We start from the raw sequence: 15,121 nt of genomic DNA, 5'->3' as shown, positions 1-15,121 counted from the left end.
ATCGAACCCCTAATAAAGTAGAGTAAAAAAACAATAATTACAATTATAGCGCAATAAAATGACTAAAAACGCCAAAAATAAAATTATGACAATGTACTATTTAGAGGTTGAAGTGTGATGAGTAGAATCTAGTGACCAAGAATTCACTGACAAATCTCCGATATTGTTACCCAAGTTGAGCTGATAACCCGTAGTTTGGATGGGAAAAACAATTGGATATGATGGCGGTGCTGAAGAAGAAGACAATGATGACGATTGTGCATGAGAACCTGACAAAATTATTTGGTCGTATGGATACATGGGATGGTTTTGCTGCCGTTGCTGTATTGGAAAATCAGTGTTGAAAGGACCCAAGATAAGCTGAGAATAGTCCGGGTATCCTCCGGCAGCTCGAGGATTGGGGACCTTGTAATGAGACTGAGAGTGAACGATTGGGTCGGTTGCTGTTGGAACGGAGAAATGGGTGTTTGAGGGATTAGAAATAGGGAAATTTGTCGTTGTTTGATGGGGTGGAGGAGGTGTTATGAGTTTGACGTTTTCAGGGAAGTTGAGCTTGGCTTTGTTGCCTCTGAACCGGAGAGCTGCTTCATCGTAGGCCCTGGCTGCATCCTCCGCCGTGTCGAATGTGCCTAACCAAACTCTAGCTGCTTTGAAAGGGTCACGTATCTCAGCTGCCCACTTGCCCCATGGCCTCTGTCTCACTCCCCTGTATCTCCTCCTCGGCTCTTCTTTGTAATTGTCGTTGCTGCTGTATTCGTAGGTTGGGACCAATTGTGCTGCAGCAGATGAGCCTCCATGTGGGAAGTTGCCAAACTGCGTGCAAAATTTAGCAACAGACGCAACCGCCACCCCTCCGCCACTACCACCGGTAGCACCACCTACCTCTTCTTCCCTTCCTCTCTTTTGCCCACCAAATCCGACTGAAGGATTGATATTATTAGACCACCGTCCGATATTACTTGAACCAAAACCATCCGAGTTTTTATTTCCTGAAATCTCCTCATCATCTGCAGGCACATCGCCTGCCACGACACGAGTCAAAGCTGATACCATAACCGACATCTCCCTTTCCCTACAAACCTCCGATGGCATCAATGAAGACGACGAATCTTCTTCTCCCATCATCATCGTCTGATACATATAGAATCCTTTATTGTCTTGGTCGATGACTCTCCCTTTCTTGTTCGCCACCTTTTTGTTTATCTCACACATGAAAGAATGTAAAAACAGTAATTTACAAATCCATTTTTCTTTTCCTACAGTTCAACACCAAGAAAAGAGTCTTTATAAAGGCTATACGAGAAAGTGTGTCGGACACTGGCCATGAAACAAAGGACAATCCGTTGTAATATAAAAGCTGCTTCTTTTATAGGCTTACAGATAATTTTATATAAAAAAAGAAAGAAAGAAATATTCGAATTTTGTTCCTTTGAAAACAAATAACAATAGGGCAAGTGGCCAAATTGAGTAAGGCAAGTCAAATTAGTTTTTATTTAAGTGTGAAAGTGAACATTTGAACCGGCCGGTTTTGGTCATGTGATTTTTTTTCCTAAAAGAATTTATTATTTTAGCGGACATGAAAGGAAACTATGAAGTCCACTGGATCTTATTGAGTTTGGGGCCTAATAAGAATTTATTTTAGATTATTAAGGTTAAGTTTGATTAGTTGAAAACTTTTTTTGAACAGTACGAGATAATTATAAGATAATATATGTTCAACATACACATATGTTATGGATATTGTTGTTCGAACTTTTTTATTTATGATGTTTAGAGGGTTATAAATTAAGTGAGGAGAAATATATCTTAATTCTGATGGGAATGCAACTTTTAAAACGAAAAAGTTGAAATTTGGTTTCTTCTATTCGTATTAAGTAGATCGAACACTTGCAAAAGGCTTTATTTTTCGGTGCAAAAATATTCGCATTATTGTTAAACTGATTCCTAGATCCTTTCAATTTGGTCCAATTATTCAATTCCAATAAACCCCGCGTGCTCAAATCCTATTTCTTGAAGGAGAAAAAACTTGGCAGTACAAATAAGCATAAAGGAGTCGGAAAATGTATAGTGAGTTTTTCAGCACTCTCTTTTGGTTCTTTAAAAAATAAAAATGTCAACTGTTTGTGATAGATGATGTGGCATTTTCTGATTGGGGAGAACGGCCGTGGTGGCCTTGGATGCATTGTCAAATGTTGACCCAAGTCAAAGATAATAATCAGTAAGACGCGGTTATTAGTTGAATAGATAAGGTGGGGACTGTGGGACCATCCTCAGTTTCATCAACTTGTCTGAACAGAGTTCGGTCGACATTGTTTTGGTTTTTATTCTTTTAAGCCATCATTTCATGAATAGTGTTCAATTAACTCCCTCGAAAATGGATATGTGAACATGAACCGACCCTTGACCATCTATGTTTATTTGTTGGCATCTTATTGGATGATCGCCCACTCAATTTCAAAATCAAATTCCAAACAATTAATATCAACTAAAATGTATGTTCAAATGATATCTTCTTTTAGGGCCAATAAATATAATTTAAAATCATGAGGTTTATAATTATTCATGTTGTTATTTTATAATTAGGGATGAATGGAGAGTTGCTTTCAGAACGGTTACTTTCTGAAAATTTTACGTTGCTATATAATTAATTTTTTTTTTATATTTTTTATTGATAATATATTTTTGTTTCCTATAATTTTATAAGTCGTTCCTTTTAAAATTTTAAAACTATGCCTCTTAACATAAAATCATATGTATATTTCTTATTATATAATTGTAATCATATTTCTAGAAATTTTAAAAATACACCATTCTTTACAGTTATGATAATATATAATAGTAGTTTTATATATATATAAGAAGGTATGCCCGTATATAATTAACAAGTGGAAGAAATTAATTGTCATTAATTAAAACTGGAGGGTTGCTTTGAAAAGAACAACTAGTGGGGGGTTCCTTGTGCAAATAACCAAATGTGAGTGGAACACATTATTATAATTTGGAATTTGGATAAAATGGAATAAATTGTTAGATTAAACAAGAACGCTACTTTTTTAAAGCTATGTCATCGTCTATAATCATTATTTTATTGTTCCAACCCAAAACAAAATGCATCATTTATTAAATAAATCATTAGATGATATATGTACGTAAGAGTTAAGGTGCTTGAATCAAGTATTAATTATTATATAATGATTTTAGCAATCAATGTGTTGCGTTTCTAACAATCTATTAGTGCTAAATTTCAAGTTTATCAAACATATGGACTTAGCATGCAATTATTTTATGTGAGAACATGAATGGAATTGTAATTTACTCTGCACCGAAATTTGAACAGTGAAAACGTATGATGATGATAATGTCTAGGGGCATTCATCACTTGTGTGCCCAAAAAATTCATGGAAGTCGGTACAATAAGAAATGTTACAACTCAGTTTCAGACCACATTAACCCCAATATATATATATATATATATATATTAAAAAAGAAGTCGATCCAATCCCACCAACCTGCAATTTGCAAATACATGTAAGATTCTTTTTGTCCAGATGAAAAAGAATACTAAATTATGGTATTTTTAAGATGGGTACTGTGATTAAATAATGGTAGTAAGTACGGTTCAAGTTGTTTGCGCATCGAGTCCTAAAATCATTAGACAAAAGAATATCAATTCTATGTCCATACTCGGTGCGCAACGAACGTATTTATTTAATAAAATGTTAGATTCTTATACGTCACTTAAAATTTGAATTATAACATTTTAAATAAATCAAATTAGATTAAAAAGATTGCTTTTATAATAAATTTATATTAAATTTGATGGGTTATATTAATATTTATATCCTTTTTCCTTCAATTTTGCAAGAGGTTTAATGTTAAAAAGTTAAATTATTAACTTTTTAATGTATTTTCAATTGATAATTTATTTTAGTCGCTTAGAATTTTAAAGTTATCTCTTCTTAAAATTTTTGAAGTTGGTTCCTTTAACAAAAAAAATGTCGGCATAAAGTTTTTTATATGAAAAATAAAAATCTTAAAACTAATTTATTTTATATGAACAATAAAAGTAATTTAAGTATTGTAATTTGTTCTCAATTAAATGTCGGCATAAAGTTTGAATCGACCCCAATTCTTAAGTAGAAAGTAATTATCTTACAATACACTCAAACTCACACCGTCTTGAATATTACAACAATGACATTAATTAAATTAATACTCGATCATTAACTTTAATTCATCGTTGATTATTACATATATCTAAAAAATAACAACAATGACATTAATTAAATTAATACTCGATCATTAACTTTAATTCATCGTTGATTATTACATAAATCTAAAAAAATAAATAAATCGAAACCCTTTTAACAATTGGTCCCATTTTCCCAAGAGTAGAGTCAGTACCGTAGGATATCCCCATGCTCATATAGCCTGTTAACTATATATAGCCCAGAAAATGATATTGACACTATGAGAAAGATGTTAATGACTCAATTTTAAGTTGACTTCCACAATGCCTCCAAACTAGTTTCCATTTTTTAAAGAAAAATAATTAAATTCGGAATCTACCTTTTCTAATTTATTTATCAACTCCCTTATAAAACTTTAAATTCTTTTCAATTTTGAACTCAAATAAATTAATCTTTTAAAATATTTTTTTGTAATTTTTTGCATACATTTTTTAAACACATTGGACTTTTCCTTGAGTTTATCACTTTGAATAAAAAAAATAATTCGATGACCATATTAATTTATTTTAAATTAAAAACCTCCTATAGCATTAAACCCAAAAATATATAAACAAATCACTATTTCAAAGCAAATAGGATTTATGGGCTAAGCCCATTTCTGAAAGGCAGAATTTCAGTAAAAGGATTCAGGCTTTGTTAAACCTTTGCCCACATTTAGAGAGAAAGGCTTGGAATTCATTGGTTATTATTAGATAAAATAATTAATGAGAATAAGTAGGTTTCCATGCATAACCTGCCATTGGTACACATCAAAATTAAAGCTACACAACGAAATCACGTGACTTAGATATTGCTACGATTATAAAAATCCAAATCCTGAGCACCAAATTCCCTTTATTGCAAGCTTCAAAAAGGAACCACTACACTCCTAACTCCCACAAGCCATGCACTCTTCTCGGTTAGTAAGGGAACATACCATTTGTGCCATTTTTGTTTCATCATCTTCTACTTTTGGCTTTTCCTATATTATTACCAGAAAATAGCACAATTTAATATCAGTAGAACTCATAAACTTAGTGATTTTCTTGATGCTAATGCAACTTCAACATGGATAAGTACACGTTACCGTAAGCATTGATGTATCAACAGGTGAATTTAATTGCATCAGCTGCAGCACGGGATCTTAAATAATACATTCCTGTCTTGAGACCCTATATATAGAGTGAAGAGCATTAGCAAAAACAATGAATCGGCAACCATTATTCAACTACTGCCATTTACATTTGTTTAATCAAAATAAACATCAAGTTTTAATACCTTGGACCAGGCATATTTAAACTTTGGTTGGTCCATATGTATATTTAAACTTTGGCTCTGATCTATGTAGCATCCCCGATCGACGGCCATGTCAACCAAGGTTTTTTGCTTGATTTCCCAAACAGTCCTAGTAAACCAGAAAGAGATGTTAACTTCACACTAAAGAGACGATGAAAGGAAGCAAAATGGGAGTTAGGATTGAAAGGAAGATCAAGAGAAAAACATAAATTCAAACCTGTATATTGCTTTCAGTTCATGAGGTATTTCTGGAATATTTTGAACTGAACCGTCGGCATGTATGATCTTGTTCTTAATGACAGGCGTCCAAAGACCCATCTCGGTTAAGTCATTAAGAAGATGCTTATTCACCACCACAAACTCCCCACTGAATGAAAACAAGAAATAATTTTAAGCAGTGGACAACAAATAAATGGTAAGATATGTAAAGAGGAAGCCAGGATATACCTCAGAACTCTACGGCTGTAGATATTGGAAGTATATGGTTCAAAGCATTCATTGTTTCCAAGGATCTGGCTAGTTGAAGCAGTTGACATAGGTGCTACCAAAAGTGAATTTCTCACTCCATTCTTAGCTATGCTGTCCCTAAGAGCATTCCAGTCCCACCGATTTGAAGGAGTAACACCCCACATATCTGGCTGAAGAATACCCTACAATTTAACAAAAGCGAGCAAAACAGGTAAGCAAGATATTGCAATCACGTTGAAATGGAATAACCAAAATACTTGCATGCATTTAAAGATACTAATATCACATACCTTACTCACAGGACTCCCATTATATGTCTCATAGGTTCCCTCTTTCTCAGCTATAGTAGAAGAAGCTTTTAGAGCATGATAATATATGGTCTCAAATATGTCCTTGTTCAGTTGCTGAGCCTGAAATTCAAAACCACTAAACTATCAGACAACAAATTCAGTTCGAAAGGTATATCAGATTTGTGTTCAAAATACCTCAGGTGAATCAAAGGTCATGCCTAGTAAGATGAAAGTATCTGCAAGCCCCTGAACTCCAATACCAATAGGCCTATGACGTAAGTTTGATCTTTTGGCAGTTTCAACTGGGTAGTAATTTACATCAATTATTTTGTTAAGATTTCTTGTAACAATCTCAGTAACCTGTCACAACAGCCCAAAAAAAGGGCATCACAATCATTGTTAACAAATAATATCAGTGATATCAAGCACCAACAGAGACATCATCTAGCAATAGATACACAAAGAATCAAAGTGATACGCAAAGATGGATGAGACATCATCTAGCAATAGATGAATGAGTGACTAGCAAGGTAAAGAATCAAGCCTCTGCCAGCTTGTCAAAGTCAAAATATCTATTATGGGAACCTCTACTACCAACAAGCCTTGATGGATGAGACTCCAGTGGAACCACCTGAAGCAGATAAAAGGTCAACCGGTTAACTAAATTAACACGCAGACTCAAATAGAGCAACTATGTACAAAATAAGAACCATATGCAACCTACCTTTTCCCTCACATATCTTGGTAGTGCAATAGATGCCAGATTGCAAACAGCAGTTTCTGTTGGACTTGTGTACTCAATTATCTCAGTACACAAATTTGAAGACTTAATGGTGCCAAGATTTTGCTGGTTGCTTTTTCTATTGCAAGTATCCTGTAACAAAAGTGTGGGAAACAAAGGGCTAAGAACACAATACTCAACTAGGAACATATATACCCCATATAATATAAAGCTTGCTTGGACAAATCACCTTAAATAACATGCAAGGGGTCCCAGTTTCTATCTGGGATTTCAGGATCTCAAACCACAATTTTTGTGCTTGGACAACCCTTCTTTGACTTGCCCTAAATATTTAAAACATTTAGAAATGAAATCTACTTGGTAGAAAAAAATATAACAGCATTAATGAGAGAAAAGACAGTATTAACCTCTCTTTCATAATGAATATAAAGCTTCTCAAATTCTTCACCCCAGCAATCTGCCAGTCCTGGAGCTTCATTAGGACAAAATAATGACCATTGTCCATTACTTTGAACCCTTTGCATAAAAAGATCAGGCACCCAAAGAGCATAAAATAGATCACGAGCCCAAAGAACATATATACCCCATATTACCTTCATGATGATTTCACAAACATCATCAGCAATCAAAGGAGCCTTCAGTCCAGATCTCTCATTGAAATGATTGTACATGATTTTAACCCTACATTTATAAACCACAGTCTCTAAACACCAATTGCCTCCCTTTCAACAAAGAAATAAGGATAATTAAATGAAATGGAAAGAACTTACGTCTCAGAGAATGACTTCCTAGTATTTTTATGTAAATTTGAAACGACAATTCTTGCCGCCAACTGCAATCACACATATTATCGTAACTGATTTTCGTCCCGGCACGAATTTTTTACTTGACGGGAAAAATAATGTGGATAAAAAATGATTTTGATTTAAAAATATTTTGAGAGTCGCCATTGACCTTTTTGGGTTAGGTAGATCAAATACCTAAAAATTATCTTTTAAAATAATTTTTAAGAAAACCTAATTTAAAAGATAAACTGATCTGCGTATAACCAAAAATTTTAGTAAAGAAATGATTCGTGGTCGTTTACATTTAGGGAAGGATTAGCACCCCTATAATGCCCAAAATTGGTACTTATTAATTATAAATTGTCTCTATTATTAGAATTTTAAAAATTCAAAGATATATTAAATTTATAATCTTGTTATTTCAAAAATAATACTATAAATTTAATAAATTTTATTAATTTATATTTATAAATAAGATATTTATTTATTTAGAAATATCAGAAAAAGACTTCTAGGTGCTTTAAGACAGCTCTTTTCTTCAATATTAAAAAATAAATAAATAATTAAAAGAGTTTTATAATAATTAATATATATATATATATAATTTATAAAAATAATATATTTATTTATTTAAAAATATCAGAAAATGAACATCCAGTTGTTTTAAGACTGTCCTTTCTTAATATTGAAAAATAAATAAATATTAAAACAAGATTAAAATAATTTATAATATATATTAATAATAATAATTAATATTTAAATTAAAATATAACTAAATAGTGACTAAAATAAATAAAATTAAAACTATAATATTAAAACATAAAAGTAATAAAACTTGTAATTAAAATAAATGAAAATGGCTAAATTATAACATATTAAAATTAAATAACCTAATTCACAATTAATTATTTAATGATACAGGGGCTAAACATGATATTTTACCTATTTATAAATTTAGTGACTAAAATAAACATATATTTAAATTCGAATATTAAATTAAAATAAATTAAAACATGCTTTTGGGATTAAAATATTAATTATTAAAATTAAAGCACTAAATCGGTTAATAGTTTTATATATATATATATATATTATGTTAATGACTAAATTATAAGTTAAATAAAATTAAGAGACTAATTTAAAATGTTCGAAGTTTTATTTAAGTGATTAAAATATAAGGTTACAAAGTTACAAGGTGGCGGGAAGAATTAAACCATATTCAAAATTACCCAAAGACCCTCACTAAAACTACATTGTTTTGGTGAGGGTATTTAAACTCTATTTCAGATGGTATTAAGTCCATTTTATTCATTTCTAATTTCTCATTCTCTCTCTATTTGAGAGAGATGAGAATTCTCTCTGTTCCCTCTCTAGGATTCCCTCACCGGAGGGAATCCGACGTCGATCACCGCCATCAACCCTACCGCCGGCCACCGTCACCGGCGATCGGAAAATACTAAAATCTCTCAAAACATAGATCGAGACGATCTAATACCGAATCTAAACCCCTTTTCCCACAAAACACCTTTTATTTACATAGATCTACAAAAAAATACCTTCGGTATTTTTGTTTCTACGGTGGTGTATGGACTCCGGTGGCGTCGCAGCTTCTTTGGTAAGGCTTCTGGTATTTTTTTTGTTTCGATATTTTGGTAGTTTGGTTGCTGTTGGATGTCTCCTTTTTTCGTCTCTTTCGCAGTTCGGTCGATTATCCTCCTCCCTTCCTTTTTTTTGCAGGCTCGGTGGTGGCTTTTATAGCCACCACAAAGCTCTCCATGGACCGGGTAATAAGGGGGGAGTTTGGTGAGTCACCAAACTATGGTGGTGACTCACCCTATAGCTTCAACGTGGATGGGCTGCTGTCGCTGGAAGCTACTGGAAATACTGTGTGGAGGGGCTGTTGCAGCTGCTGGAAATTGCTGGAAATGCAACGTGGAGCTGCTGGAATGGAGAGGTAAAAATGGTGATTACAGCTTCCCCTCTTTGCTCGTTGCTGTGGAACAGGAATGGAGCAAAGACATAAAAACACCATTTTTAGCTTGAAATGTTTAAACTCCTGAGCTATAAGTTCTTCTCATTATGAACTTTTTGCTCACTTCGGACGAGTTCTTCTCATTATGAACTCTTCTACTGGGAATGACGATCCACCTCCTTCTGTGATGGATTTGACAAATGGTTGAACAATGTTGATGTTGATATATTTCCCTCTATGATGAGTTGAGCAAAAAGTTGAATAAGTTCTTCAGATTATGAATTTCTTCTTCTTTGGGACTAGTTCTTCTCATTATGAACTCTTCTACTGGGAATGATATTTCATCTTCTTCTGTGATGAAATCTAGCAAAAAGTTGAACAAGTTCTTCTCATTATGAACTTCTTCTTCCTCTTCAGATGAGTTATTCTCATTATGAACTCCTTCTGGAAATGCTGACCCTCAAAAGAGGTGTTGTTGATTCAACTTCATATGTGATGAATTAAGGCAATGTTGAACAAGTTCTTCTCATTATGAACTTCTTCTTCCTCTTCAAATGAATTCTTCTCATTATAAACTTCCTCTGAAAATGTTGATCCTCAAGTGAGGTTCTTCTTTCATTCAACTCCATAGGTGATGAATCAAACTAAGGTCGAACAAATTCTTCTCATTATGAACTTCTTCTTCCTCTTCAGATGAGTTCTTCTCATTATGAACTCTTTCTGGAAATGGCTCTACTGCTCTATCTCTTTCTGAAATGGAGTCAAACAAAAGGTTGAACAAGTTTTTCTCATTATGAACTTATTCTTCATTCTTCAGATGAGTTCTTCTCATTATGAACTCTACCTGGCAATGTTGATCTATCGAATGATGAATTCGAGCAAAAAGTTGAATAAGTTCTTCTCATTATGAACTTATTCTTCCTTCTTCAGATGAGTTCTTCTCATTATAAACTCTACCTGGCAATGTTGATCCATCGAATGATGAATTCAAGTAAAAAGTTGAACAAGTTCTTCTCATTATGAACTTCTTCTTCCTCTTCAGATGAGTTCTTCTCATTATGAACTCTTCCGGCAATGTTGATCCATCGAGTGATGAATTCAAGCAAAAAGTTGAACAAGTTCTTCTTATTATGAACTTCTTCTCCTTCTTCAGATGAGTTCTTCTTATTATGAACTCGACCTGTCAATGCTGATCCATCGAGCGATGAATTCGAGCAAAAAGTTGAACAAGTTCTTCTCATTATGAACTTCTTCTTCTTTCTTCAAATGTGTTCTTCTCATTATGAACCCTTCTGGAAATGTTTTAAGAAAAAAACATTCTGCACTGTAGGGCTTACAGCTGACCCGAAGGTTTTGAAAACATCAAAAAGCTCCCGAAGGCTTTTTGGAAACATCATGCACTGTAGGACTTACAGATGTGAGAAATAGTTTACTAAGTAAGAAACTATGAAAATCATTTTCTTATTATTCAACAATTTCATTTTTAGAAAAGATTGAATGAGAAACTATGAAAATCGTTTTCTCATTATTTTTCAAAATAACATGTTGATTGGGTAACATGCCCCAATCTCAAGATAATGCTCATTCTTGTGGATTTCGTCCATCTCTCCTTCAGATGTTTGCATGATTCTTGCATTTGAGGTTTTGAATTCTATCTTCTTCTTGTAAGGTATTTTCCATCATGAATCTTCTTTTCATACGAAAATCTGAAAAAAACCTTATGTTTGAATGCAATCAAATGTATCAATGTAATGCATTGTCTATTGTGCAAATGATGTTCTTATGAATGGATGAATGTTGATGGAATCTTCATTTGACTTTTAAAGTGGTGAACTCGGTCTTCCTTCACCTCATCATTTATTTCCATGGTTACCTCTGGAGTGTAGCAACTTATGCTATCAAGCTTTCATTTCTGAAAAATCATCTGATCAATCTGCATATTTGTATCTTCGTGTCTTCTTTGCTTCATGAAAGTCTCAGAAGAAATGTTTCATTTATGGAACTCTTGCCGTAGTCAGAATTATGACTTTGATGCCCCATTTTGTCTTGGATAAAACCAACTTTCTTTGCTTGGACTTGTGCAGAAATCCGATAAAACTTTCATCTTTGAAAAGAGAATCTATCATCTTTAAAAAGAGAATCTATCATCTTTAAAAAGAGAATCTATCATCTTTGAAGAGAGAATCTATCATCTTTGAAAAGATAATCTATCATCTTTGAAGAATGTAGATGTAGATATGTCTGACTCAGCAGAGATTAATTAGGAGAGTAGAGTCTGTTCTGATTTGACTCTTGAAATAGATCATAAAGAAGATTTATCCTAATTCCTTTCATGTCTCCACATCTAATTAGATCTCGAACAAAGTAACTCAAACCATATCATGTAGAGATGTTTAACAACAACCTATTGTTTGATCTTAGTTGGCTCAAATAGTTTCTTGTTGTTAAAATTTCAGCTCTCCTTCTGTGGAAAGAAATCTTCATCATATATCACTTCTAATCTTGGGGTTGAAGAAGACAGACTTCATCTTGGATCAATAAATGGAAACCGTATGATCGCAACATTGGTTCAGCACCATAATCGCTGGTTCATAAAACATTTGATAACACATTCATCCTTTCCTGTGGTTTCTGCCCGAATTTCTGGTCAATGAAGCTCTTTGCATAGTGTTCAAAATTTTTTTTGTATGACGTTACAAGACCACTTGAGAATAAAACTCAATGGGAATACAAGTGAGATGCTGGTGTGTTTACTGACCAAAAAATTGGTCAAATTCACAAAATATGCTAGTGTCGAATTGAATAGGAGATACCAACTGATCTTGATATCATTTCGAGTAAGGGCAAATGTGATACCGATCACGTTTTCTTTTATAACTGAGCGTTGTAGGAAGTAAAAACTCATCAATTATAGGAGCCATGTACCGAAGGGAGTTCATGGAATTCTTGCTGTTGGGGATGAATCGCACGTGATAAAACCAAAATAGATGAAAACTTCAGTTCAGCCTGGCTGGCAATGATAACCCCAGTAATATCGGGAAAGAGCAATATACATAAGTCGAGCCTCTTTATTCAATGTCATCAAGTAAACAAAAACTGATGTGAAAAATAGCTGCATAACCTCAATAGTATGGTTGAAACTAACTGCCAGGAATCTCATAGAAATATTTTCAATCATCACTGATACAAAGAATGCAAAATTCAAACCCGAGATTTTGAAGAACTGAACCTTGGATCGAATGGTCTACATGGGGACCATCTTTATCCATGCAACCATGGTGTAGCTTAATAAAGAACACACTGTCATAAGACACATGGTTAAGAAGATTGGGTATTTGAAACCATACTTGCTGAGTAGATATTTGTTCAACAACAGGACCCTAATACAACTGCCTGATGAACGAAGCAATTATGTATAGTCATCTCGAATGTTACTGCTTCACCATTTTCATTCTTCATATCTTTATGTCTCATTGGAAATATTTGTTCAAGTCAATGATCTTGACACATGATGATATGGGCCTTCAGCATACCCCAACAATTGCTAATACGAACGTTCAAAATACATCAACATTCTTGATTCTGATTGAAATAGGCTTTCAGCATGCCCCATCAATTACTGATACGAACGTTCAAAATACATCAACATTCTTCATTCTGATTAAAAGGGGCTTTCAGCATGCCCCAACATTTTACTGATATAAACATTCATGATACATCAACATTCTTGATTCTGATTGAAAAGGGTTTTCAGCATGCCCCAACATTTGCTTCTTGTTAATCTGAGCCTTCAAAATTCCCCACATGGATCTGTCTGAAGGAACCTTTAAAATGCCCCAATATTTGCTGATACAGATGTTAAAAGTATGCTCAACATTAATTCTTGTTGAGATGAGCCTTCAAAAATGCCCAAATATTCATACTGACGTGAGCCTTCAAAATGCCCCAATATTCTATTTCTGGTTGAAATGGGCTTTCAAGATGCCTCAATATTCTGCTTCTGATTCACTCTCAATGTTGGTTTGATTGGAATATCATGATCCGAACGAGGTCTAATTTTGACAATGCACTGTTGTATGTACTTGTAGCATTATTCATGCCCCGAATCTGTTTATCTTGAATACTCTCATTTTGGTATCACTAAACAACAGTGTTGTCAAGTAACTGGATGAATTCTCTTCATGTTGTCACAAACTTATGAAGTGCTCAATCATTCTGAATGAGGTGCCCATTTTCTGGATTTGGAGGGATATTGGTCGGACAAAGTGGTATAAATCACTTGGTAATTCATTTCAGGCTGACACAGTGAACCTTGTTTTCAGTAAAGGCTAGTTCTGTAATATACTTTTCTCTGATTATGAAGCGATCTTTCAGGACGATTTCACAGGTATTGATAGTTCTTCTGATACCGAGGAAATCCTGAATTTTAATTATAATGAGGAGAATAAACTATTGGTACTCGACGAAAACGGGGTACTAAGAGGCTGAGACTTCAATAACCATGGAGAGATGTCATCCGGATTCATCAATTGCAGAGTTGACAGGTTTTATATGTGCTGCTCAAATGGCTAAGGCTGCTGACGCACTTCTTCCAGTAAAAGATAAGAAGTCATTATGCAATGACCCCAAACCGATCAGATAACTCAAGGAACACTTCCAGAAGATGCTATTGGACCTCCTTATTTCTATTATGAGAAATTAGCACTTGCTCCAGTTGGTACTTGGACCGAAATGTCACAGTACTGATGTAGAGCCAGAATTTGTAGATTCGAAGTATTTTCATGCTGCTGCACGGAAAAGGGGCTATATTCATAATCTGCCAATTGAGAAAAAAATTGAATTGTTTACAAACATGTACAGGAAGTGCCAAATTGACAGAAAGGATTCATAAGGCTCTTGAAGCTTATGACGATGAGTCACCTTCGAGTGTCCAAAAGTATGTTCTTAATGAATACCGAAAATGGAATTTGGTATGGGTTGGAAGGAATAAATTTGTTCAACTTGAACCAGATGAGGTGGAAATACTTCTAGGTTTCTATGTCATGTCTCTTTTCTCTGAGATCAGTGATGCAGAGGTTGTCTTCTATTGTCTTGCAATACTTTTGAAAACAGATGAGCAATAACTGAATAGTGATCAGTTGGAGCAATTGATGAGTAGATTTGGCGGATTCAATCTTGTTGTCGATGACATCCAGTGTAACAACCTTACCGGAAGAAATAAACATCATCAAGATGAACTAGAAGATTTTTGTTGGTGCATTTTCATGCAATGGTCACTACAGCAACTGTCCCTTCTGTTGCTCCAAGATATATCACACCCTCGTATGAAAGGTCTATAA

At 33.9% G+C, this 15,121-nt stretch overlaps 2 protein-coding genes across 2 annotated transcripts; both read right to left on the bottom strand.

Moving 5' to 3' along the window:
• Positions 1-96: 96 nt before the first annotated feature.
• Positions 97-3,109, bottom strand: LOC120184587 (ethylene-responsive transcription factor ABR1-like). Its single transcript, XM_039189010.1, has 2 exons — positions 3,106-3,109; positions 97-1,109 (listed from the first exon to the last, which is right to left on the bottom strand). Exon 2 carries the CDS (start codon positions 1,090-1,092, stop codon positions 97-99), a length of 996 nt encoding a protein of 331 aa, XP_039044941.1. The 5' UTR covers positions 1,093-1,109; positions 3,106-3,109.
• Positions 3,110-4,994: 1,885 nt separating this feature from the next.
• LOC120184586 (ribonucleoside-diphosphate reductase large subunit-like) lies at positions 4,995-7,530 on the bottom strand. The gene is made up of 11 exons (XM_039189009.1): positions 7,433-7,530; positions 7,255-7,348; positions 7,008-7,157; positions 6,828-6,914; positions 6,479-6,643; positions 6,284-6,403; positions 5,973-6,175; positions 5,743-5,892; positions 5,508-5,634; positions 5,317-5,401; positions 4,995-5,211 (listed from the first exon to the last, which is right to left on the bottom strand). The coding sequence occupies exons 1-10, from the start codon at positions 7,528-7,530 to the stop codon at positions 5,333-5,335; spliced, it is 1,263 nt and encodes a 420-aa protein (XP_039044940.1). The 3' UTR covers positions 4,995-5,211; positions 5,317-5,332.
• Positions 7,531-15,121: the final 7,591 nt, after the last annotated feature.

Source organism: Hibiscus syriacus, unplaced genomic scaffold (genome assembly GCF_006381635.1).
Source record: "Hibiscus syriacus cultivar Baekdansim isolate YM2019G1 unplaced genomic scaffold, ASM638163v2 tig00112925_pilon, whole genome shotgun sequence".
NCBI classification, from domain to species: Eukaryota; Viridiplantae; Streptophyta; class Magnoliopsida; order Malvales; family Malvaceae; genus Hibiscus; species Hibiscus syriacus.
The sequence above is the reverse complement of the archived record's forward strand: the minus strand, read 5'-3'. Positions and strand labels throughout refer to the sequence as shown.

Coding starts and splice junctions, on each gene's coding strand:
- LOC120184587 (XM_039189010.1), bottom strand. CDS start 1,092: ATGCCATCGGAGGTTTGTAGGGAAAGGGAGATGTCGGTTATGGTATCA.
- LOC120184586 (XM_039189009.1), bottom strand. CDS start 7,530: ATGGACAATGGTCATTATTTTGTCCTAATGAAGCTCCAGGACTGGCAG. Junction 7,349..7,432: donor ATATTCATTATGAAAGAGAG/GTTAATACTGTC, acceptor TTAAATATTTAG/GGCAAGTCAAAGAAGGGTTG. Junction 6,644..6,827: donor ACTTTGACAAGCTGGCAGAG/GCTTGATTCTTT, acceptor CTGTTGTGACAG/GTTACTGAGATTGTTACAAG.